This window comes from Lissotriton helveticus, chromosome 2_1 (assembly GCF_964261635.1).
Source record: "Lissotriton helveticus chromosome 2_1, aLisHel1.1, whole genome shotgun sequence".
Lineage (NCBI taxonomy): Eukaryota > Metazoa > Chordata > Amphibia > Caudata > Salamandridae > Lissotriton > Lissotriton helveticus.
Window position 1 is genome coordinate 9,058,141 of NC_136059.1, and position 26,064 is coordinate 9,084,204.

General features: G+C 49.9%; 1 protein-coding gene across 1 annotated transcript in view; it reads right to left on the reverse strand.

Annotated features, from left to right (window-relative positions):
• The window catches only part of LOC144817666 (sphingomyelin phosphodiesterase 5-like), an 84,570-nt gene that overhangs the window by 41,603 nt on the left and 16,903 nt on the right, over positions 1–26,064 (reverse strand). The window contains exons 2-3 of the mRNA XM_078674396.1: positions 18,520–19,927; positions 1,842–1,914 (exon numbers count right to left, since the gene is read on the reverse strand). Of these exons, the coding sequence (XP_078530522.1) occupies positions 1,842–1,914; positions 18,520–19,740 (1,294 nt within the window). The 5' untranslated portion in view covers positions 19,741–19,927. The remainder of the gene's footprint in view (positions 1–1,841; positions 1,915–18,519; positions 19,928–26,064) is intronic.

Genomic DNA, 26,064 nt, shown 5'->3' on the forward strand with positions numbered 1-26,064 from the left:
CAGTGCTACACACTGCACCCCACAGTGGAACCAGACTCACTGCTACACACTGCAACTCACAGTGAAACCAGACTCAGTGCTACACACTGCAACTCACAGTGAAACCAGACTCAGTGCTACACACTGCAACCCACAGTGGAACCATACTCACTGCTACACACTGCAAACTGAACTGGAATCAAACTCACTGTTACACACTGCTACCCACAGTGGAACCACACTCACTGCTACACACTGCTACCCCCAGTGGAACCACAATCGCTGCTACACACTGCAACCCACAGTGGAACCAGACTCAGTGCTACACACTGCAACTCACAGTGGAACCAGACTCAGTGCTATACACTGCAACTCACAGTGAAACCAGACTCAGTGCTACACACTGCAAGCCATAGTGGACCCAGACTCAGTGCTACACACTGCAACCCACAGTGGAACCAGACTCCGTGCTACACACTGCAACCCACAGTGGAACCAGACTCCGTGCTACACACTGCAAGCCATAGTGGAACCAGACTCAGTGCTACACACTGCAAGCCATAGTGGAACCAGACTCCGTGCTACATACTGCAACCCACAGTGGAACCAGACTCCGTGCTACACACTGCAAGCCATAGTGGAACCAGACTCCGTGCTACACACTGCAAGCCATAGTGGAACCAGACTCAGTGCCTCACACTGCAAGTCATAGTGGAACCAGACTCAGTGCTACACACTGCAACCCACAGTGGAAACAGACTCAGTGCCACACACTGCAACCCACAGTGGAATCAGACCCCGTGCTACACACTGCAACTTACAGTGGAACCAAATTCACTGCTACACACTGCAAGCCATAGTGGAACCAGACTCCGTGCTACACACTGCTACCCACAGTGGAACCAGACTCCGTGCTACACACTGCAAGCCATAGTGGAACCAGACTCCGTGCTACACACTGCAAGTCATAGTGGAACCAGACTCAGTGCTACACACTGCAACCCATAGTGGAACCAGACTCCGTGCTAAACACTGCAAGCCATAGTGGAATCAGACTCCGTGCTACACACTGCAACCCACAGTGGAACCAAACTCAGTGCTACACACTGCAACCCACAGTAGAACCAGACCCACTCACCGCAAGGACATCAGTGGCAGTTGCCCTAATTCTCTCGCGCCTAGACTATTGAAACAAGCTCCTGGCAGGAGCAAAAAAAACTAACACCAAAAAGGCTCCAAGTGGTCTAACACGCTGCTACGCGTTTGGTACTAAAACTTCCATGTAGATCCACGACATCAGCAGCCTTAAAAGCCCTTCATTGGCTCCCACTGCATAAGAGAATACTTTTAAAGATCCTCCTTATCACCTTCAGAGCCTCTCTCAAACTGGGCCCTAGGTACCTCTCGGAGAGATTCACTCCTTACATTACAATTAGGACCCTGAGGTCCGTGTCAGCCAATCCCATCAAACTCCCCACTTTCCGATGTAAAACTAAGGGAGGAAAAAAGGGTGACCGCCTTGGGAACCAAGGCTTGGAACCTGTTGCCAACTCAGCTGAGATTGCTGAAAACAGAAACCCAATTTAAGAAGTTACTGAAATCCTGGATATTCAGCTCCTCAGACGAATGTTGTCTCTCACTCATCTAGTACCCCTTGGGTTTCATTTTCACCTCCAACCAGCGCCAGGATGCTCCTTTCGGAGTGGCAGTCAGTGCTTTACAAGTATCTCTTTACAGTACATTACATTACCTCTCGTCCGCAGGGCTGTCCTCTTATGTAGCATAAGGTACTACTAAGATGTCATTAAGGTAGAAATAATTTAACACTACTCATGCTTCAACTCCGCAGACATGCCTCCTACCTTCTGGCGCGTGCAGGTGGGTGCAGTTCATGTATCCCACAATCCTCTTCTCTCCAATTACCCCAACAAGAACCTGAAACACAAGCAGAAGGAGGGTGAGAGAAATCCTCACGCACCTGAGACACAGCCTTGACTGGTGTGTAAGAGTAAGTGCCCGGCAGGGCAGGGGTGTCAACCAGGCGGGGGTTGGCCTCCCCTTAATTTTCAACAAAATGTGCATCGTCTCCAAGACCAGGGAGACTGCACTGCGGAGACAAGGCAAGAGAAATAAACCCATTTGACTAATTTGCAGTGAACTTTAGTGATTTTACTACATAAACGCTGCCCTATACCACATGTCATATGCGAGCAGGTATGAGAAGTCTGCTGGTAATTATTTACAACAACGTAAATAACACGGAGGGGAGAGAGAGTATTTAGATGGATGTTCTCCCTAATAAATTATGCATAAGCAATAGGAATCCACTATTACAATGGAAGGGTTTCCCTACAATGGTTGGGAGCACCCAGTGTTGGTAAAATACCCCTCACACACCAAAAGGACCCTTGGTGTCATGCTTCATCATTGGGGTCTTCGCACCCCTCTATGCGATGCGGCGTGCTGCGACCTACGACTGCGCGGGAGCACTTTTTTAGATGACTATGTGTGGTGTATGTGAGGGTATTTGTTTTATGTGCGTGAGTGGTGAGGTTATCGGCGAGTGATGTTTAAAAGGGCCTGGCTCGTGGGGTAGACTCAAAAATAATTTTAATGGGTCCCTGGGCTGGCGCTATTAAAAGGTAAAAGAAGTGGAGGTGTGGTATGCCGGGCAATGTGCATCACCTCCTGTATGTGTGTGTCAACATGTTTCGGAGTCAGAACTCCTTCTTCAGGACGGGGTACACAAATCCCCACTTTACTCACGTTTCTCTACTTAAAAATGTGATTTATTTACAAAAGTGATTTCTTTTGTCGCTATTCAGCCGACTGTTATGAATCAATTTCAGTGCCTCATGAGCCTCAGAAACGTAGGGGTCCTCGAGCCGGTTCGCTACGAAGCCTAAGAGAATATGCCTCCTGACTGCCCCATACGCACACCTGGGAAGAGGAATTGTGATAGAACCAAATACCGCTGGGTCTGCAGTTGTTCACGGGGGACTCCCATCAATGTACCTTCATTCAAGGTAAATGCACTCTGTCACCACTAGACTACCTGCTGACACCTGTGAAAGATTTAGGCAGATTTACGATTTCAAAGACCCAGGGGGATGTCCTCGACTCTCTGGGGCTTCACGGAGGTGGTTCTTCTGCAGATGAGCCTCAGCCCTGGAGTTGTGCGCAGGATACAAGCAACCAGTCGTAGATCACCTATAAACACCGATTGCATTGGTTAGAAGGAGCGGGATGGTGTCCGACTCAATGCTATTCTACCAACGCCCCCGCTAGGGTTACCCATTTGCACCCCTAGGCTTCACATTAATCACTGAACAGAATATCTGTATTCTACAGTGAATAACTTTGATGAAGAAATTGTAAAAAACGTATTTTAATAAGAAAAATGATGGCCACTCGTCAATCAGGGGCAGCAGTGGATACAGCAAGTGGGTTTGGGCGGATAGTCTATTTTTGCCCGGAAGCCTCCATAGCTGCAGTTTCACAAGTGGCGTGTCAGAAGGCAAACAGTGATGAAGGCGCACACAGGTAGTGGCTGCAGTTTTCATTTGCCACAATGGTGTCTGTGCTACGAACATGCATAGATTCTAGGGAAGCAGCATTCTTACAGTATGCTCCGCAGCTGCAGAAATGGTATTTATAAGACTTGGAGCACAAATCCCCAAAATCAACTACGTGAGTAAGTTAATTTTTATCTTTGGAAGCAGCATTTTTTTGTCCGTTTGTCTGGAGTTGGTTACACGGATTTGTTTACGTAAGAACTACAATCATCCTGATTTGCAAGCATACTAAAGCAGATGCCACAAGTCTAGAAGACATATTAAGACATATTAGTAAACAATAATCTTTCTTAGAGCCTCCTTCCCTGTTGTGCTTTTTTAGGTCTCCTTTAGGAAGCACTTGAGCAGTCTCTTCGAGACATGCTGTATTCAGGATATGGGCTTTAGGCTCCACCTATGCCCTGCCCATGTATTGGCTCCTCTGAGTGTGTTTCTTTGAATTGTTTATATTTCATTGGTTCATTTGTTCAGTAGTCCCTCCTTGCCCATCTTTAGTACCTCCTTCCCTTCTGGACAGCCCCTCTTACATGTGTTGTAACTTAATTGGTTTTATTTACAGGCACAATCCATGTCCGGCTGCAAATGGTATCTCTATGCTTTTTTAATGCTGCACACTTACTCATTAATAATGATGGCCGTGCACCTTTCATTTATTTTGCGCGGTTTGCACAATTAAATTTTTTAAATAATAAATGTATTTTCAGAAGCTCAGTGCTTCTTCTTCATCAAAATCTAAGCAGTGTGGTGTACCTCATGCGCACTCCAAAATAATGGTGGCCGCGTGCCTTTCTTTCTTTTCGCGTGGCTCGCACTACTACATTTACATGCTTTTTTCAAAAGAGCTGTGTGTGCGCTTCTTCATCAATGGTTAAGGAACGAGACGTGCCACATGCTTAATCTAAAATAGTGGCGACCAATCTGCCTGGAAAGGAGCACAAAGCATGCAGACTCTCAGCACTGCACACACCGCTTGGGACACACCGTCGGCTCCCTGGGACACAGATGCCTTTTTAGACAGTAATTTTGAGTTTTGGAATGGTGCACCATTAAGCTCCTCATCCACAACAAGTGATAGTAAATGTGAGGACAGGTATTCCTTTTTATACTTTCTTTATTCAATTCCAACCAGTGAAGTGACAGCTTGCTGTGGATTTACCGCACACTTGAAGGGTTATCAAACCCGCAGTCCTATAATTGGGCCATGTCCCTTTGAAATTTGCCTTTGTTGGGCGTGGAGGAGCAATCCATTGGGAGCAAATAAATGTTTGCGATCTACATGAAGAATTTTTGATGTTATCTGGATAATTCGGTGAAATTATACTTCAAAGCCCTAATGAAGTTCAAATTTTAACTGAACAAAAACGCATTGCCTGTTTATTGTGCATGGATGTAAAGAATTGGAATTGAATAAAGAAAGAATAAAAAGGAATACCACGATCAGACCACCGAAAACATGACTGCCCTCAAGAACACCACTCGCGAACACCACCAGCTGATCCGCACCACTAAAAGGCCATCGTTCAAAGAGCGGCTGGACAACAACACCCACAACAGCAAGGAACTCTTCAGCATCGTCAAAGAACTCTCCAAACCCAGCGCCAGCAACAATGACATCACACCATCACAAGACCTCTGCAACTCCCTCGGGACGTTCTTCCACCGCAAAATCACAGACATACACAACAGCTTCGGACCCCAGACTCCGCCGCCAGACACCGGACCACCGACCCCCAGCACCATCCTCAGCGCCTGGGCCCCCATCAGCACTGAAGACACCACCCACATCATGAACACCATCCACTCGGGCTCCCCCTCTGAATCCCGGCGCCCACCACATCTTCAACAAAGCCGACATCATCATCGCACCCCACCTCCGGAACATCATAAACAACTCCTTCACGTCAGCCACCTTCCCTGAGAGCTGGAAGCACGCAGAGATCAACGCCCTTCTGTAAAAACCCACAGCGGAACCCAAGACCTCAAGAACTTCCGCCCCATCTCTCTTCTTCCCTTCCCGGCTAAAGTCATCGAGAAGACCGTCAATAAACAGCTGACTGCTTTCCTCGAGGCAAACAACTCGCTCGACCCGTCCCAGTCCGGATTTCGAGCCAACCACAGCACCGAGACCGCCCTCATCGCAATCACCGACGACATCAGAACCCTGATTGACAACGGAGAAACAACCGCTCTCATCCTCCTAGACATCTCGGCCGCCTTCGACACCGTGTGCCACCGCACCCTGATATCTCGCCTCTTCAACACAGGGATCCAAGGAAAGGCTCTGTACTGGATCACCTCGTTCCTCTCCGACAGAACCCAGAGAGTCCGCCTACCTCCTTTCCGCTCAGCGGCCACATAGATCATCTGCGGCGTACCCCAAGGCTCCTCGCTCAGGCCGACCCTCTCCAATATCTACATGAGCCCCCTCGCCGCCATCGCACGCAAACACAACATCAACATCATCTCCTACGCCGACGACACTCAACTGATACTCTCCCTCACCAAAGACACAGCCACCGCCAAAACCAACCTCCAAGAAGGAATGAAAGACGTCACAGAATGGATGAAACTCAGTCGCCTGAAGTTGAACTCAGACAAGATGGAGGTCCTCATCCTCGGACAATCCCCTTCCGCCTGGGACGACTCCTGGTGGCCCACTGCGCTGGGCTCCGCACCAAAACCGACGGACCACGCATGCAGCCTGGGATTCATCCTGGACTCCTCCCTCACAATGACCAAGCAAGTCAACGCCATCTTGTCATCTTGCTTCAACACCCTACGCATGCTCCATAAGATCTTTCGGTGGATCCCACCGAAACCAGAAAAACCATCATCCAGGCCCTCGTCACCAGCCGACTGGACTACGGAAACGCCCTATACGCAGAAACCACAGCCAAACTTCAGAAACGACTCCAGCGCATACAGAAAGCCTCCGCATGACTCATCCTCGACATCCCCCGCCACAGCCACATATCCACTCAAGTGAGAAACCTGCACTGGCTCCCCGTCAGCAGGAGGATCACGTTCAGGCTGCTCACCCACGCACACCAAAGCGCTCCACGACATGGGCCCCAAATACCTCAACAGCCGCCTCTCGTTCGACACCCCCATCCGCCAGCTCCGCTCCGCCAGCCTCGCCCTTGCCACCGTCCCACGGATCCGCAGAACCACCACCAGAGGAAGATCATTCTCCTACCTAGCAGCCAAAACATGGAACTCCCTCCCCTCACACCTACGACTGACCCAAGACCATCTCACCTTCAGGAAACACCTCAAAACCTGGCTCTTCGAGCAGTAGTGACACCCCTCCTCCCTCCAGTGTCTTGAGACCCTCACGGGTGAGTAGCGCGCTCTATAAATGTACTGATTGATTGATTGATCTGTATAGAACAACAAGCATTTGCATTGCAATAGGTCTCGCATCACTGAAAGTTTGAGCTATTGGCATAGCATTATTATTTGCAACACCAATAGCTCAAACTTTCAGTCATGTGAGACCTAGTGCATTGGAAGTGCTTGTTTTAGATGCTTTTTCTCCCAGACAAATTTCATTTCAGTGCACATCCAAACAACAGGATACATTTTAAGTGCTATTTTCTTGTAATGATTGGCTAATCTTGTAAAACCTATGCTTTTAGACAGGGCTTGAAGTGGGCCGGGTTCTGCCAGTGCTCGGCACCAGCAGTTCTTAAAAGCAGGTGCTGAGCCGGGTCCCTATCGGGCTCTCCATTTTTAACTTCAGGGTGGGAAAGGTGGGGGAAAAAAAAGTTGAACTCTGCAATAGTAGCATCCGTCACTGCTTTTGATGTGACTTCAAAGAGAGTCATGTTTCACTTTTATTTACTGTAAAGAAGTTACGTTACACCAGGACATATTCATGTTTTGAATCACAGGATGTTGAGCGGACGTGAGGCTCGAACCTGCTTCCTCAGCTCGAAAAGCAGCAGCTCAAGCCTCACACCACAACCTCACCCGCAAGAACAGAAGCATTTTCAATATTATATACGACAAAGTCATAGTTGTTGCTTACTTATCTAAAGCAAATTACAACCATTGACAAAGCCAGTGGCCCTGGCTTGTTGTAGGTGTAATGTTACTTATTGTGTTATATATCTGGATGAATGGACAGAAGCAGCAAAATACCAAAAGGGCAACACGCTATGCTAGGTACAGATTATTAGCTGAAGTGTTTTAAGACACACCCTTAATTACATCGGCCACACCCCTATGAGAGACCCCTGCCCCCCCCCCCCCAGTTTTTTCATCTCACTTAAAGCCCTGCTTGTGGAGTTCTATGGAAAGTGCACGTGCTAACAGTGCTTGAAAACAGCACAAAGCACAGTCTTTACACACAAAACCCTTGTTGTGAGATAGAGGACTAAGGGAGAGGGTGGCTGCTTTGTGGAGGATGCACAAAAGAGACTACCACTGCTCAACTTCCCCTACTAAAGACTCATTCATATTTTATCCCACCGCTGTGCCAAAGTGGAACAGACGAGGAGAGAGAGAGAGAGCGAGAGGAACCACACACTGCGCAAAGGAAATGTTTTAAGCTTACAATGGTCATTGAAATGCCTTCAATGGCAGCCACAAATCCACAAAGGAAGTAAAGGGTGCAGTAGCAAGGGGTATTACTAGATGTCCCTGTGGAGTAGTAGACAGACCTCTTTTGCCACATGAGGTACTGCACCCTTAATCCAATTATTAAAAAAAGATGACAGCTGAGCAGATCTTTCCATTTGTTCGTAATGGGAGAAAGAGTTTTGTTAGCTTGCATTTTAATATTGCACCATTGTTGAAAATGAGAAAACACTGTGAGAGAGAAAGAGACAGAGCGAGGGGAGAGAGAGAGACAGAGCAAGGGAGAGAGAGAGAGAGAGGGAGAGAGAGAGAGACATACAGAGACAGAGAGAAGGAGACAGAGAGACAAAGGGGGAGGAGAGAGAGAGGGCGAGAAAGGGAGAGAGAAAGATTGAGAGAGAGAGCGAGAGAGACAGAGAGACAGAGAGAGAGGGAGAGAGAAAGTGAGAGAGAGACGGAGAGAGAGGGGAAGAGAGGGAGAGAGACAGAGAGACAGAGAGACAGAGAGACAGAGAGACAGAGAGACAGAGAGACAGAGAGACAGAGAGACAGAGAGACAGAGAGACAGAGAGACAGAGAGACAGAGAGACAGAGAGACAGAGAGACAGAGAGACAGAGAGACAGAGAGACAGAGAGACAGAGAGACAGAGAGAGAGAGAGAGAGAGAGAGAGAGAGAGAGAGGGAGGGAGGGAGGGAGGGAGGGAGACAGAGAGAGAGGGAGAATATGTGTGTGTGTGTACATAGACTACAGCTCGTGTACACTCAAGTCCCTCGTGGGGGTGGACTGTGACCTCCCACTCCATCCTGTGTGTTGTGCCCATCCTGTAGGGTCCCACCCCTGTGCCCTGAACACTGTGGCACTGACCAGCCGCCCCCTCGATGCTTGGTCTGTACGGGAGCATGTGAACAGTGCTATGGAAGGTCGGGGTGCCGGATACGTCTGGATACCACCCCACGCCTCATTAATCCCCACCAGACACCCCGGTGCTTTATCTCATTATCACAGTTTACTCCCTTTATCTCTGTTTTTCCATCCTGTTCTTCCAACTACTTTCTCCCATTGATGTGTTTCTCTCTCTTGCTCTGGATCAAAGTTTATTAAGAAATATTCTGTAGCAGTGCATAAAAATAAGAGCCAGTGGGCACCACCTCCAGCCACCGGCTCAAATTAAGCACCAAACAACCCGATACCCAGGTATCTGCAAACTTTAAACTTTACTTCAGCTGTAAGCCATAAAAGCACATGGAATAAAACACACAGAAACCATGTGGCATTTACAGTATAAATGTGCAAAATTCTGTCCAATAATATAACCAAAGACGCAACCTACGACTCCTTGCTATGAAGCGGACTCCCACAGCCTAAGGTTTAATGCAATTTGTCTGGGAGCACCTGGCACCTCCCTAGACTTCAAATAATTGTTGACATAATTGCAAATATAACTATCCTGAAGCCAAGCAAGCATAGCTTTCAAGGCAACGAAATAGGTTAATCACCTGCTAAAAGGTTCAAAAGAATATAATAACTCTCAAATTGATCCTGTTATACAAGGAGTAAGAGCCTTCCTATCTTCAAAGTTTGTACAGCCGCCATGTTACTGTTCGCCACTACACAAGTGTCTTTTGAGGGGGACTCAACGTGCACCTTATTCTCCACACACTCATCAGAAAACGAGAAAGAGCAAAGATTGACAACCTGCATGTGTCGTATCTCAGAATCCTGAGTGCTTCCTTACGTTCCCGAATGCCCAAGACACCCGAATGCCCAAGACACCCAGATATCTGCAAACGCGCCCGTTGGTGTGAGTGATTAAGATAATCTCCGATTCACACAAGGTTTGAGAATGGCTACGTGTTTGTTTCTTACAATAAACTCTGCTTTCAGATCATGGAAGGAGAAAGGATGGCTTCAAACAGTTGCAGAAAAGTGCAGAGTTTTGACTCAGAAGCTTGTCAAAACCATTTAGGGAACACGAGGCAGGCGAGGGCCACTGGGCCCCAACTGTGAGGACACAGGTTGTTTGTTTCTGATGGTGGGAGGTCTGTCCTTCTGTGGCTCTCCAGCCTTGACCGATACATCTGTTTCAGCACTCCACTCTCTGTGGGAGCAGGGTGGGCCTCTGGTGGCAACACAGCCAAGCACTGGTTATGTTATGTTAAAATAAATTTGTAGAGCGCACTTACACCGTGGAGGTTACCTGGCGCTACTATGCTTAGAACCCAAGTCTTCGGAGGGAAGAGAATTCCAAAACATGGGGGCCAGAATGGCAAACCTGGCACCACCAGTGCGCTTTAATCCGAAAGAGGGGGTGGACAGAAGTAGCTTGAATGCGGAGTGAAGATTTCGCGTAGGAACGTGCTTGTGGATCAAGTTGTTCACAAATTTAGGACTTTTCCCATTGAGTGACATAAAAATGAGGCATCCAAACTTGAAGGCGCAACGCTGGATTACCGGAAGCCAATGAAGTTGCTTCAGGAGGGGAGTGACATGAAGGTGTCTGGGTTGATGAATAAGCAAAGGAGCCGCCTGCTTTTGAACCAATTGTAAAAGTTTGGAGAGATAAAGGGGAATAACCAAGTAAAGTGAATTGGCATAGTCGATGTGAGACATAACCATAGCAAGAATCACCTGAATCCGAGCTTCGTAGGTGAGAAACCTACAGATCTTTTTTATTTTCCCGAGTTGGAAGAAACAGGTAGAAATCACTGATCCTATCTGAGGCTTCATCGTGAGATCCTGGCTGATGATTACCCCAAGGCTCTTGGACGAATTTGATGGGGAGGGAGGCTGGCCTGGCTCCCTGGGCCAAAAGTGAGGGCCCCGGGGATTCTTAGTAATGCCGCCAGTAAGAACTAACTCCGTCTTTTCCGGCTTGAGCTTAAGGTGGTTGCTCTTCATCCACTGACTAATGAACAGCAGGCTGGACTGAAAGGTGTGGACCGACCCCGGGGAGTTAATGATAGGGAAAAGGAGTTGAAAGTCGTCAGTGTAGTTGAATGTACAGACTCGATGCTCTTTCAGAGCTCGGACAAGAGGGAGGAGGTACAGATTAAATAACAGGGGAGAGAGCGAAGAGCCCAGAGGGACTCCGCAGGAGATGCTTATCCTGGGAGCGGTGAACGGCGCTGTACTAACTGCCTGCGACCGGTTTTCCAGGAAGGAGATGATCCAGCCAAGGGCAGGTCCCGTGATTCCCGCGTCTCTGACACGATCGACCAGAAGATTATGGTCGACACGATCGACCAGAAGATTATGGTCGACCATGTCAAAGGCCACAGAGAGACAAGAGCCTGCGGGGAGCCACCATCGACCTTGTCACGAAGAGTGTCTAATACTGTGAGCATCACCGCCTCGGTGGAGTGAGCCGGGCAGAACCCTGCTTGATGAGAATCAAGAAATTCAGATTCTTCCAAAAAGTCAGTGAGTCATCTCGTGACATAGGCTTCTAGGACCTTCGCGAGGTACGGAAGAAGAGAGATTGGGCGATAATTCGTTAACATTTGAAGATCTGCCCCCCTCAAAAGGGGAATGACAATGGCCTCCTTGAAGGTAGCGGGGACAATGCCCTGAGATAATGACTGATTCAGGAGATTAAGTGCAAGGCTGGGAAGGGCAGTAAAAATTTCTTTCAAGATGCTAGGAGGGCAACAGTCCGTGGGAGAGCCCGTTTCAACCTTAGAGAGCAAGTCCGCAAAGGTAGGCTCATTCATTCTTGGAATTTGCATAAAAGTGCTTTGATTTTGGGTAGGGGTCAGGCTGGAAGCCAGATTTTTACAAGCTGGAATTTATTTTTACAATTTTATAAATGAAAAAGAAGTTTTGGGAAGGGTCAGATTTGATAGAGATTCTGTCGGGATTGGACAGCTCATTTACTATAGAGAAAATATCTTTTGTGCGATTAGTTGTAGACACAATTTTTGAGGAGAAGTATGCTGCCTGGGCGGCCAAGATAGATTTTTTGTACGTTTTCATGGTTTTTATATAGAGACATTTGTCTTCAGGTAGATAGTGACGTCTCCATGTTCTCTCCAATTGCCGTAAGGCTATTTTCTGTTTTTTCAGCTCGTCGGAAAACCACTTATGGGCGTCGTGACGACGGAGAGCATGTATTTTCTTGAGAGGCGCAAATTTATTGCTAGCTGCCAACAGCCAACTGGTTAACTGTTCATCAGCCTGGTTGATGGACGAGTTAACAGGGGGAGAGAGTTAACAAGTGAATCAAAAAATAGTGTTTTCTCACATTTATTCCAATTTCTGCGGGCACCTGCTCCTTGGCAAGGTGATTTAATAGGAACATTGTCAAGGATAGTAAATGTAATTATGTGGTGGCCTGACCAGGTGCACGGCGATACTGATACAGGGGACATAGATATATTCATTGTCCAGATCTGATCAAGGATATGTCCCTTGATGTGAGTGGCAGTGGTAACTTGTTGTACCAGGTTTAGTCCTGAGAGTAGCTCACTAAGTTCGGCCGGTTGGGGACCACCTGATGTTTCATTGGCCCAATAATTAAAGTCACCAATCAGCATGACCTTCCCATGGGTAGTAACTAGGTGCGCATCCTGTTCACCTAAATAATGAGGGAACAGGGGCCTCCTTTGAGGACGCCTATAAAGCAGGACACACACAAGCGGGGTAGTGATCGGTTCAAATTCAAATGTGAGCACCAGATTGTCCACTGAGGGTAAATCTAGAGAGGTAAGCGTAGAGTGTTTACAATCGTGACGGGAGATGATAGCTACTCCTCCACCCACTTTCCCCTGGGGGCGGTTGGCTTGGATGACGTGATAGTCAGAGGGGAGAGCAGCGAAGATGTCAGGAGAGGATTCATGAGATAATCAAGTTTCCGTAAGCAGAAGGAAATCTGGTTGCTCAAATTTAAGCAACAAGAAGATATTCATTTGGTGCTTGACCAGTGAGCGGGTATTCAAATACATGACAGAAAGCTTTCGAGTGCCATTGCATTCTTGAGTCTGGGTAGAAGTTGCTCTGTGGAAGGTACCTAATTCAGGGAACTCTGTTCTAGGCAGCAAGATCCCCTGTAACTTCAAGCTGGAATAAGTCAGGGCGTTGAGAGTGGTGGGCAATTTATGCAGCGCTACTAATTCAGTGGTGCTGTAGCAGATTTTTTTTTTTTTACTCTGTACAGGCGCAGACAGGGCGCTGCCGGCGCGCCCGCTGCACTCCCGCGATGTGATCGGCATTATGTAGGCGGTGGCAGCCTATGATCCGCCCGCCTGCACTGTGATTGGCTAAGATGTCAGCTGAGAGCAGCCGGTCCTGCCTCTCTAGTAAATTAGTGGGTTGCCAGGTATTTTACAGATAGTTTTAAAAAGCATTCATTTTCCACAACAAAGTTTAAAAAATAGCAACACAGATTCTGGTATTTAGAGCACAACGAGCAAGGGAATCTAAACAAAGCAACTGGTCAACGCGCTGGCTTCAATCACAGCCGGGCCATGCCTCAACAATCATAGTAGGAGTCTCTGTGGTGCCCACCTGAAACTGCCCCGAGGAGATCACAGCCCACGGACACTGGCAACTGCCCCAGACAAACTGCAGCACACAGACACCTGGAACTGCCCCGGAGAGACTGTGGCACACAGACACCTGGAACCGCGCCGGAGAGACAGCAACACACAGACACCTGGAACTGCCCCAGGGAGATCGCAGCCCACAGACACCTGGAACCGCCCCGGGGAGACTGCAGCACACAGACACCTGGAACTGCCCCAGGAAGATCGCAGCCCACAGACACCTGGAACCGCCCCGGGGAGACTGCAGCCCACAGACACCTGGAACCACCCAGGAAAGACTGCAGCCCACAGACACCTGGAATCATCCCGCAGAGACTGCAGCCCACAGACACCTGGACAGCCCAGAGAGACTGCAGCCCACAGACACAGGGTCCTCAGTCTTCTTCTTCTGGATGCCCCACAGACACTCAGGACACTCCAAATGCATTGTTCGCATATTTCTGCCATCCTCGGCAGGAATGCAGCCCTTCGGACAAGAGGTCAGACCTCAGGGAGACTGGGCTTCAATGACTACCCAGCAGTCCTCGGAGTCATCTGCAGAGCATTCCCCTCTCTGTATTAGACCTGGCACCTTGGCGTGAGTCTCCCTTCCACTTTTTGCTGATGTGCCTCAGATGTTTTGCTGGCGTTAGCGGCTCAGGGCACTGTGCCACTGCCAATCAGTGCCACAGTGCAAGTGCTCCTGATGAAAAGTGTATATATAATTGACTTCCATGATTGGCTTATTTGGTTTACTGTCAGTTCCCAGTAACGTGCACCAGGAGTGCCAGGGCTTGTAAATACAAATGCTGCTGGTGGGTTTGCAGCGCTGGTTGCGCCACCCACAGAAGCGGCCTCATAAGATGTGTCTAAGGTCTGCCATTGCAGAACCTGCATGCAGTCTGGTACTGTAATGCTGACTGCGCAAGTGCACCCTCTTGCCAGTCCCTAAACCTTCCCTTATCTTCATATTAGTCACTCCTATGGTAGACCCCAGGGCAGGGTGCATTGTAAGCCTAAGATAGGACAAGCCCTGATGTGTGTGGCATGCCCTAATAGTGAATTACAGCCCTTTTCGTTTTTCACTATTGTAAGGCTACCTGTTCTCATAGGCCAGAATGAGCTGCTGGAATTATTACACTCTATAATCCCAGCGGGCTCAGGGAACACGGTAGAACGTCAAGTTTAGTATGCCTGAACTCAGAATAATAAAATACTTCTTTTAGTAAAGTTTATTTTAATATCCTGTGTTTGCAAATGCTACTTTCAGAAAGTTAGCATTTGCTCGCCTGACTATTTCAGCCCGTCTCTGCCAGGATGTGTATCTGCTGTCTCGTTTGTGTGAGTGACTGGGCTGGGGAATTCCAGGGGACAGTCTGGGCTGCCCGGTGGTGAATAGAGAGATTACACCAGGATGGGTGGGAGGAGTAGCCCTTGACTCTGAATAGGGCTGTGCTCTGCCACCACAATGCTGGCTCCACCTCCTGCGGAGCGTCTGATGTCCCTGCTCTGCACCCTGAAAGAAGACGGCAGCTTCCTGTCAACAAAGTGCTCCAAAACTGGGTTGAACCAGGCTCAGGCCCCCTGGCCTGCAAAGACAAAGGAAACACTGTTTAAAAGTAGAAGCCCTGCTCCTAGACATTAGTTCCTGTTTTGACCACGACGAACCTCTGCCCGACTAGAAGGACCAGGAGAAGCTGAAGGAGGAAACCTGTCCCTGACCTAGGGGACTGGCCTGCTGTTGGTGCCTTTCTGAGAAAGGAGAGGAAAAGACCAGAGAGGACTTTGAAGACTTGTGCCTGAAACGATCTCCAAGGGCTTGATATCGAGCTTGCCCCCTGAACTGAACCCCAGTACCAGTGGGCTCAATCCTGCCTGTGCCAGTCTGCTGCTGGGCCCTTGCTTTCTCTTCCTTCGCCGGAATCGTGACTTCTGGTGCCCTCGCCCCTCCTAAGGTCGTGACAGCCCGGAGCCTGGCCGCCCCTGCCCGCTGAGAGCCCCGCTTGAGTTCGAGCCACTCTCTCCACGCTGTGCCGGGCCGCCCGCTCTTCTTCTGTCACTTCGCCTGCCACGGAGCGCGTTGTGCGCCTCTCACTCTCTCCCGCCAGAATCTGCACGGAGCGCATCGGATAGCCCCGGAGGGCCCGTATGTCGACACGTACCCGGCCGCCCCGCTTTGCCCTCCTGTATACAGAGGTCCATGCCGCACCTCAAGAGAGCCTCTAGTACGTCCCGTACCGGAGGCCCCGTGCTGCACCTGCCTGCCCGAGAACGCGACGCCCCCACAGATACGAACCTGCAATGCATACTGAGAAGAGTTCGCCGCGCATCTTCCTATGTACTAAGAAGAAGTACGCCCCGCAGGCCTGAACGGCGCCTCGCCCCGTGAGCTGCTCTAGAACCCGGCCCGCCCGCACCTCTCCACATCGTCCCGCTCACCCGCCTCGCACCTCGAGGGGGCTTCGAGCCGGACAGTTCCTCGGAGAACCGCCGGCCCCATCCCGGGTCCGCCCTCACCTGTGGCCGCGCCTGAAACGCTTCGGACACCAGCAGCAAGGTACACTCTAACTCGACCCTGAGTTCGCATCGGATCCATGGTCCGCAACTTTTGTTTTTCCTGTCGTCCTTCACTTACCAACGGGTCACTTCACCAGCGCGAAGCGCACATCGACCCCTAGCGTACCTTGCTGACAGAACAATAAAGAACTTTTGCCTATTTAAATCTTGTGTCCTCATCCGCTAAACGTTATATTGATCTTGTAAGTAATCCTGCATATGAAGTATATTTTTACATAAAGCCTATGTATTTTTTATACAAATCTTACGCCTGGTGTCCATTTGTGGTGGGTCTTTGATGTTACTGTAGGTGGTCAGAAATGCTTAAATGACTTAGCGCCCTGAGGATTAGCCTTTCTTGCTCGCGCCACGCAACCTAGAGGGTGAGCAGGGGTTATTCTGACGGAGTAGTTCCCTTGCCCTGACTAGAGGAGAGGGCCCCTGCTTGTCACAAGTGCATACCTGTGCCAACCAGAGACCTCAGATTCTAACAGAGACTGTATCAGCAAGAGGGGTAGTGGGGTTCCTCTTTTATAGAGTAAAATCAGATAGGAAATATGGATCCACTATCTGCAACTTCAGACCAGGTGTGGGATGATTCTCTTTTCAAATGTCCTTTCCAGGCAGCTCCCCAGGCACGAACGTTGAGTAGAGTGATGCTTCTCACAGAAGGGCAGTCCAGATCTGAAGTGTCAGCACTTGGCTGTCTTCAGCCAAATAAAAGTAATCAGAAAAAGACAAAAAGTAGCCCCTCACCTCAAGACTCTAAACAGATCTTGAAGCTAGGAGGCTGTTTGGATGGAACTTGACTTAGTATCTTCCCAGAGATGGCGTCCATCCTAAGACATGGAGGAGGCGCTGGGGGCAAATCTTGAGACCATGGATTGTACACTTTGGAAGGATACTGAGGAAGGAGGAGACTCTCGGGGCAGGTCCAGGGACCATGGAGGAGACCCTCGTGGAAGGATACGAAGGCAAAGAGGAGTCTCTCGGGGCAGGTCCTGAGGCCATGAAGGAGACCCTCTTGACTAATACTAAGGCACGGAAGAGGCGCTTGGCGCTGATCTTGAGACTAGGGAGAAGTTTCTCAGGACAGATTTTATGCTGAGGAGGAATCTCTCAGGGCATTTCGGGAGGAGGCTGACAGGTGGATCGTGAGGCTGGGGAATCAGCGACGAGGCTCTCTGGATAGTTCTTGATGCCCGGAAGGAGGTTTAGGTGGGGTAGAAGCTGCTTGGATGGACACTGAGGCAGGAAGATGGCTCTCTGCTCAGACCTGGAGGCTGGGAGGACACTATCCCTATGGATCAGGAGTCACGGAGGAGGCCCTGTGGACAGACCTTGGGGCCGTGAATGTTTGGGAGCAGCCTTGAGGCTGGAATGATCCTTATGCAGGGGAGACGGCTCTCTGGAGAGGCCTTGAAGAGCTCTGGCAGAGGAGCAGCTGGTACCATCAGGGAGGTTAGGCAGGGGTACAGCGATTCGATAATATTGGTAGTCAATGGTCTCAGGAATATTATAAATGCAAAATAGCGCCGTAATAGGCACACATTAGCAACACATACGAGATCTAGATGTCTAGCAAGAGGTCAAATAGAACCTTCAGCAGAGCTGAGCCAGCGTGTGGGGGCCCATATACACCATCTCTGAAGAGAGCCCAGGGGACCCGTAGACAGCAGCGCATGGAGGCTGGGGGTGGAGCGGACACATGCAGCGTCCTCGTTAAAGTGAAGCCAAAGGAACAGGAATGTCCACGGTCTGATGAGCCCCACTGGGGAGGGTCACAGACCGCCAAAGAAATTTCCTTTCTTTGCCACAATTTATCAAGAATTTTTAGCACTTTCAGTGCTAATCAGAGCAGTATTTCAGTATTTTGGTACAAACCCCAGCAATTAAAATAAACCATAAACAGCTTTAGATCCACCTGTAATCAAGCCCTGGGTCTGTGGTCATGCTGAATGGCTGTGGAGGTGACAAATTACACATAATGTTTCTAAGCAAGATCAGGGGTGTCTACACAGGGGCTTTCGGCTCCCCCAGGACTGACTCTGGAGTCCAGAAAGCATCCAAATGGCTGGTAGATCACCCAGAAACTGCCCGCCCACTACCAAGAACAGGAACCACAGACAAGACCTTGAAATAATTAACTGTCCAGCACCGGACACAGAAGTGGTCAATACCGCAAAGATAAAGGGCTCTCAGAAGACAGTCGGAGTGGGACTTCGCCAGCCCCCTAGTAGAGGCTAAGAGAGTTGCCCATTGATAAAGATTTTTAAACCAACAGAATAAAGTCATTGCCCCCCTTACCTTCACACATAGGAGTCCTTTAGCAGCCAAGGCGTCCTCTCCACTTCCGTTAGCAAAATGGCGGTACTGGGCCGTCAGGATGGCGTAGCGACTGGCCAGGAAGAGCCCGCTATTGAAGAACTTGAAGTCCGAACAGCCAAGAGGGCCGTAGACTCCTACGTCGTAAAGTATGTGCTCGTAGACTGGACTGAGGAGAACCGAGAGCCTGTTGGCCGCCCTTTTGTCAAACACTTCCTGAAGGCAGACGAAATCTGCCCCTGCAGGCACGAGTGGGCTGATGTCGCAGCGAACGGCACCGCCGCTGGCATCGCCGCTGCACCATCCCTCTGGCACTGCATGGTTCCCTGTAGAATGGGCAGAGTCCTCAGAGTCCAGGCAGGGGTTGCTATAAGACAGAGCCCTGGGCTCGCCAATGTTCTCCTCGAGATGGTTTCCTTCCTGCATGGTTTCTTCTTCCCTGGAGAAGCCCACATCCCCCGCAACATGCTGCTCATCCAGGTCAATGGCGATGACCACTGGGTCAACCGGTTGGGTTTCTTCTCCCACTCCCCTTGCATCACCTCCATTCGATGGCGAGTCCGGCCCCCTCCATGGTGGGTCTGGGGAGGTGTTTATGGCGCCGTACTGCGGGGTGCCCGCCATGCCCTGGTTCAGGATGCCCTCTTTAGGAGAGTGAGAGCTGGTCTGTGCCTGCTCCCTAGTGACCCCTTGCACAATGCTTTTGCCTATCACAGCCGACCTCCTCTGCGTGTGGCACAAGTTACTGAACCTGGCCAGGCCATCAGGTAGAAGGCAGAGATTGGCACTCACAAAGATGAACGGCCGGCCATTCTCTGGCACAGACCACTCCTTCGGGGCATCCTGGGGCTGGTTGTGTCTGTAACTGAAAGGCCTGCGGACAGCCTGCAGGGGAAGCCAGAAGATGAAGCCGACCAGGGCAATGGGCATGGAGAGGACAAGGAGCACAAGAAAGGCCGTGGTGCCCAACACGACTGGCAGTGGGTGGAGAGAGCATCGCCGGCTCTGCCGCCGCTTCTTCTCTAAGGTGGTCTCCTTGAAGGAGGAGAGGAAGCGCTCCAGGAACCAGTAGCATGGAAAAATGAGGGCCCAGGACACACCGTGCAAGCCATGGAGACATCCGTTGGGGAACGGAGACTGCCGAAGGACCATGGTTGCAACGAGAAGTGGCCGACACTGGTCAGGTGGCCGGGCAACCTTCATACGTGTGCTGGACGCCAAGAGCGGCTATGGGCTTCCTTCAGGAGGACAAGGTTTCCAGTTCAGTGACCGGTCTGGACCAGCATGCCGTCGGAGGAGGTGGGGCAAAGTCACTCTGCAGGTTCCTGAGGATTCATAGAGGTGGTCTGTTGAGGCGGACATCCCTCGTCATCGTTTTCAAGTGGAGACTCTGAAAGAAGACCAGAAGACAGCACATGAGACAAAAGTCTGTTGGCATGAAGAGAGCTGCATCAATGAAAGAGGAACAAACATAGCAAGGTGTGACCTAGGACCCTCAGAGATCTTGTTTTACAAGCACCATGGGGCCTCAGTGGGACCCCAGACATGCACCAAACATCACTACATGGATTTCAAGGTTCCAGATCTGTTGACACGGGAACCCGTGGAAAAGGTCAACAAGCAATCAGGCACCTGGGCTCAGCTTGAGAACCCTCTGGTAGAATGCCACTCTCAGATTCTGAACACTCATCCTATTCAGAGCCACCCTATGGCACACACGGTATAGAAAGTGGAGAGATAGTCACGTCATTTCTCGGATGCTGCTGGAACGGAGGATGAATCTGAACATGGTAGCATGCATCCTGACGATCCAGCGTGCACATCAGAAGACCTCTGATCACCAATGGAATTACTCGCTGCAGGGCTCTCATCTTGAAGGGCAGGGACTGGACAAACTTGTTGAGCGCCTTCAAGTCCAGAACAATTCTGAAACCTCCCGTAGACTTTGCCACAAGAAATATGATGGAATAAAAACCCTTGTCCCCCTCCCTCTGAGGGACTGCCAGGATTGCTTCCTTCTGCAGAAAAGAGATGATTCCCTGACCAGAGCCAACCTCTTCTCCTTCCGGAAGGCCACATACTCAGGACTCCTGAAGAAGTAGGTATTTCCACAAGTTCTATGTTGTAACCATCTCTCAGGATGGCCAACATCCAGGCATCTGAGGTAGAAGCCTCCCAGGCCCGGAGAAACTGCTGGATCTGACCACACACCCTTGACTCTCCACCCTATAGCCAGGAACAAGGTTTTGGGCAAGATCTGGCTTTTTTGTCACTTCCCCTATCAGCCTGAAACCTCACTTGAGAACATGGATATTGCCTGAGAGAAGGCTGACGGAAGGGGGACTTCACAGGCTGCTTCTCAGAAGAAGTCAGTCTCAAGCAGGAGGAAGTCTTCTTTTCTTTAAACAACTTGTGGAATGTATCTTCCCACTCCACCCCAAACAGCTGATTACCCTGGAATGGTCGCCTGACATCAGATGCCTTCCGGGCTGAGACAGTAAGCCAGTCTTTGAGTACCACGTAACGACGGGCCACTGCTCACGACATCGAAAGAGACATCAGCTCAGCATCCCCCTGACGTTCGATTTTCTCCAACAAACCCCAACAACCAGATGCATCATCCAGAGACCCGTACAATGTGTCGATGTCAGAGACCATAAACTGGGCCTCATAAGTGCCATATATCCCAGGCCACAGAGGGTGGGTGTGTTGTGATGTCATTGTTGGAGTGTTGTCTCAGTGTTCCATGCTCTGTGAGAGTGGGGTGTGCTGTGAGGTCATTGTCTCAGTGTTCCTTGCCCTTTCAGGGTGGGATTTTGTTGTAATTCCTGGAGTGTTCCATGTCTTGGGAAGTTGACGTAACAGGGAGACAGTCTGAGCCAAGTAACATCTGTGTCCCTGGTGTTTTGGTGTTTTGTTGTACTTATGGATTTGTACGTGAGCTGGTAATTTTTATCCTCGAATGACACATCTCTGATGACCACAACATATTCAATAGCGCCACGCCTTCCCCCTCCTCAGTATCTGCCAGCGGCACACACGACCAGCAACACGCACTGAACTATTTACCTCCAGACAGATCTTTAACCACAAAATGATATTCTTGTAATTTGGGAATCAGCCTGGTCAATCCAATCGCGTCATTATTCAGGCTAGTTCCACTGAGGGTGAGCACCAAAGGTTGTGGTCTGTATGCAACTGCAGATTGTAACACCACACACGCATTTGGCACTTTTGCACTGCCCACACACACACACTAGTGCTTCACGCACTATGGTGCTGTAATGACTCTCACTTTGCTTCAGTGATCTAGATGCAAACGCCACAGTCTGTTCCCTTCCTGACACACACTGCCTCAGTACCGCACCGAGCTTGTGTAAGCTGGTGTCAACCAGAATTATAGAAGTGCTGTCCGCATGAAATGCACTCAGAGCCGGTGCTTGTAAATCAATGTCTTGTCATTGTCAAATGCAACATCCAAGTCACCAAACATGGCTGACCTTTCCTGAGCAATACTCCTAAAGGGTCAACAGCGTGGGCATAACCCGGAACAAAAGCGGCAAAGTATTCTGTGAACCCCAAAAAGAAGCGTAGAACATCTCCTCCCTTGGGTGCTTGGCTCCTTGAGTGAATACTGATTGTTTAGAGGGCCGTGTCTCAACAAACCACCCACGGTCACTACAGGACGCGCAGGGCTACAACCAGCGGATCCAATCACAACCAAAGGATTGTCAAAAAGCTTCAACCGCTGTGACCACTTTATGGCAGGCTTTCCAGGACATGACCAACACGGAGATGGCTGGGCGATGTGTTGACGCATGGCCATCGAGACAACAAATATTTATTACAATAGCCTGACAACAGAAAAAAACAAGAGGAACTCTTGTTATACCTAATGTCCACACCAGTTCATTATCAAACTTCATTAACTCAAGCTCATACTTGCAACAGAAGAGGAAAACTGCTCTTTGTTTAACAGGTACATTTGGAAGCAGCTAAGACTTGTATGAGAATCAAACAGTGTTCGAAATGGGATCCCTGGCTAGCCAGGGCTTGACCCAAAGTCAGTCAGAGACCACCACTTCCACGTCAGGGCAAGGGAGTTACACACCAAGATAACCCCTGCTCACCCTCTAGGTAACGTGGCGCGAGCAGCAAGGCTAAACTTGGAGGCAATGTGAGTTAAGTGTTTGCGCGCGCACCCCAGCAACAACACCCAAAGGCACACCACAAAGGAAACTCCACACAAGGTTTTATGTAAAAATAGCCTTTGTGTTACACCAAAACACATTAGATAAAAAAACACACACTTTACAATGTGCCAACAGGCATGGGCAGAATTTACAGGGGATATGTACAAGACTGGGCCACCTGGCCCACTGTCAGGGATATGCACTTTTAGAACTAGAAATACTGTTAGAATTAGCACTTAGAACATAATAATAATCACTGTAGCACAAAATAGAACATAAAGCACACAACCAGTAACTACTGGTACCAGATAAGTACCACCTACGCAACCCTAACCACCTTAGGAGAATATTGTGCAGGGAACCAGGACCTCACTAGCAACACCTGCACTAGGAGAAAAAAACAACCACCTAAGTATCACAATACCTGTATGGGCATAGGCACATTACACATGATGCATCACAACACATTCAGAGGTGCAGGGAAGGAAAACACATGATGCATAACATACATTCAGCGGTGTAAGAACATGGCACATGATGCATTAAAACACATTCAGAGGTGCAGGAAAACACAATAGCGCAGAACTCACATTAGTCACCACCTGTGACTGTCCCTAGGCCAACTGGCCTACCTAGGGCTAGGACGCCCTGTGTCCCAAAGTCAGGGGGGGCCTAAACGTAGCAGCTGCCCACGCAGTACTGGGCAGCTGTAACAACAATGAGGGGGCCACGTGGGAGCCTCAAAGGCTCTGAACCAACTGACTGTATCCTCCAAGAGCCTCGTAGCTCTAAATAACAGAATAGCACTCTGAGCCCTAAGAAATGAATGTGGCCCTCCAAAGCCTCGCTGGGCTCTAAACAAACAATGGGGGCTTTTAGCCTCTCAGGGCTCGTACATAACAAGCTGATTGCACCCTAGAGTCTCGCCGGCTCGCAATCGCCAAGAAATGCCCCTTTGCGTTGAAACCTCTGGGGCTCTAAAGAACGGATTGCCGCCTTGGTGGGGGAAAGTCCCTCTCGGGGGACTAGTAAGCCAAGATATGCCCCCGGGGCCCTAGTGGGCCAAACAAGAGTGCCCTTAGGTCGTTGGAGTCCCGCACGGGGGACTCAGAATCAAGGAAGGCCCCACAGGCCTCTCAGCACCACCGGCCTCGCAAGGAGGGGAGGGGCGAGCACCGGCAATGTGCCCCGACGTCCCCCCTCTCGTTTGAACGCACTCATCGATCTCGTCGCTCTGCGGCGGCTCTCTCTCCTTGGCGGCGGGGCTCTCCTTCTGACAACGGAGCCCCGCCTGCACCTCCCGCTGCCTCTCTTCTTGCTGCTGGGCTCTCCTTTGGGCAGCGCGGGGTTCTCCACGACACCGGAGCCCCGCCTGCGCCTGCAGCCACTCTGCTCCTCGCGCCGCGGTCCCGAGGGCGGGACTTACGAGTTTCTGGAGGGTGCTTCCGGGTCGTCGCAGGCAGTGCGGCGGCCCGGCGGGGGGACAGAGCAGCAAATGCCGGGTGGGCACCGGCTTATTTAAAATAACCAATAAATCGAGGTGGGCACTCGATAGGCTCAGCAATCCTGGGCAAATGCCGGGTGGGCACCGGCTTGGCAAACAAAGCGCTCTCAGCGCTAGGGCAGAAATGAAGGGCTCCCAAGCACTAGAAGGAAATAACCAGCGCTCCCAAGCGCTATAAGGAACCAAAGTCCAGCAAAGTTCTTTTAGGCAGGCAGGGGGGCAAGGCTGGGCCCAGAGCCAGCTCACTGGGTCTCCAGGCAGGGAGGCAATCCAAGTGGCGGTCCTCCTGGCACCCAGCAACAGCAGCAGCCCCCCTTAGATAGGATCCTGGAAGAGAACAACTTGCAAGGGGACACAGCCCCTTTTTATACATTGGAAACCTTTGTCTGGCTTCAGGGTGAGGGGAGAAACCAGTCACAGCTGGTTTTGGAGCACCCTTGATGTGCTCAACCACCCTTTCTATTCACTAGGGAGGCTAGGGTCATTAGACGCACCACAGGGGGTGGAGCCAGCATTGTGTGGGGAAAGCCCAGCCCTATTCAGGATCCAGGCGCACTCCTCCCCAGCCATCAGCATGCTAATCTCCACACTCACCTCCGGGCAGACCCATCATGACTCATGGAGCCAGGCACCCCAGCCAGCTCCAGCCAATCACACGCCAGCACCTTTACAGCACACGCACAGCCATGTCTGGAAGAGGCACTTCCACACTAGACACATACACGCCGTATACATAATTTCGCAGCATTCAATCACTCGAGTCCGCACATACCAGACTCAAGCCTGTACACCCCACGCATCAGGAACTACCAGGGACACATGCATTCCCCATGCATTCCTATGGAAGGGCAGGCCTATCTCACCACATGCACTCAGAGTGCGCACGCACTTTCCACTGGGACACAGTGAAAGTGCGCAGAACCCAAAATCACCATCACCAGGTCACCATTAAAAGCAAAAAGTTTATCGGTGAACCTGCCAGAACAGCACTACTGGCAGCCTTCTTTAGACAACCTGGTCATGGACACGTGCTCTGATGCTTGCTGTCAGACAAACATTGGAAGACCAATCAGACAGCCTCGCACCCGGGCCCTCTCTATGATGGTGCTTGGGACAAACTAGGTCTGGACTTCTCTGGTCCATACTCAATACTTGAAAGCAATAGAAGTGTCTGATCCTTTTTGTTGATTACTTTTCAAAGTGGATGGATTTGTCTTTTGTGGATTCACCAAGCACTGATGTTGCCATAAACTCTTAAACAAGTATGTTTGCTGGAAGGCTCGCCAAGGACAATAGTGTCTGATAACGGTACACATTTCATTTCTGAACGTATGTGTACCTTTCTGTCACTTCATGATCTCAAACATTTGAAAGTGGCTCATACTTATCATCTTCAAATGGTTTGGTGCAGAGAGGGAACAAGCTTACAAAAGAAGGAATACATACTGCTAGGCCATAATGTGTATAATGTCATGAAACAGAAGTATGGAGTTATAGTACATCACCACATTACACAACTGGTGTGACTCTTTTTTCCTACTTAGGGGAAAGGAAGTTCACACTGGTTTGTTTCCTGCCTAACTGGAGAAACAGCGGCAGAGAGACAATGCTGGCATACACAAAACCATTGAAGAGGCTGCTTCAAAAGTGGTCCTTGGTCAAACAAAAATGAAAGTGACTTTGATAAAAAAGCAAAATGTGTGTGAGAAGAATATAACTGCTGTTGATCAAAAGTCCGGTCAGGGTCAGAAAGGGTGAATCTACATTTTCGGTACTTGTAAGAGTGCGTAAGGTTAATAAAGGGGCAGTTTTGCTTGAAGGTAAAGGCTG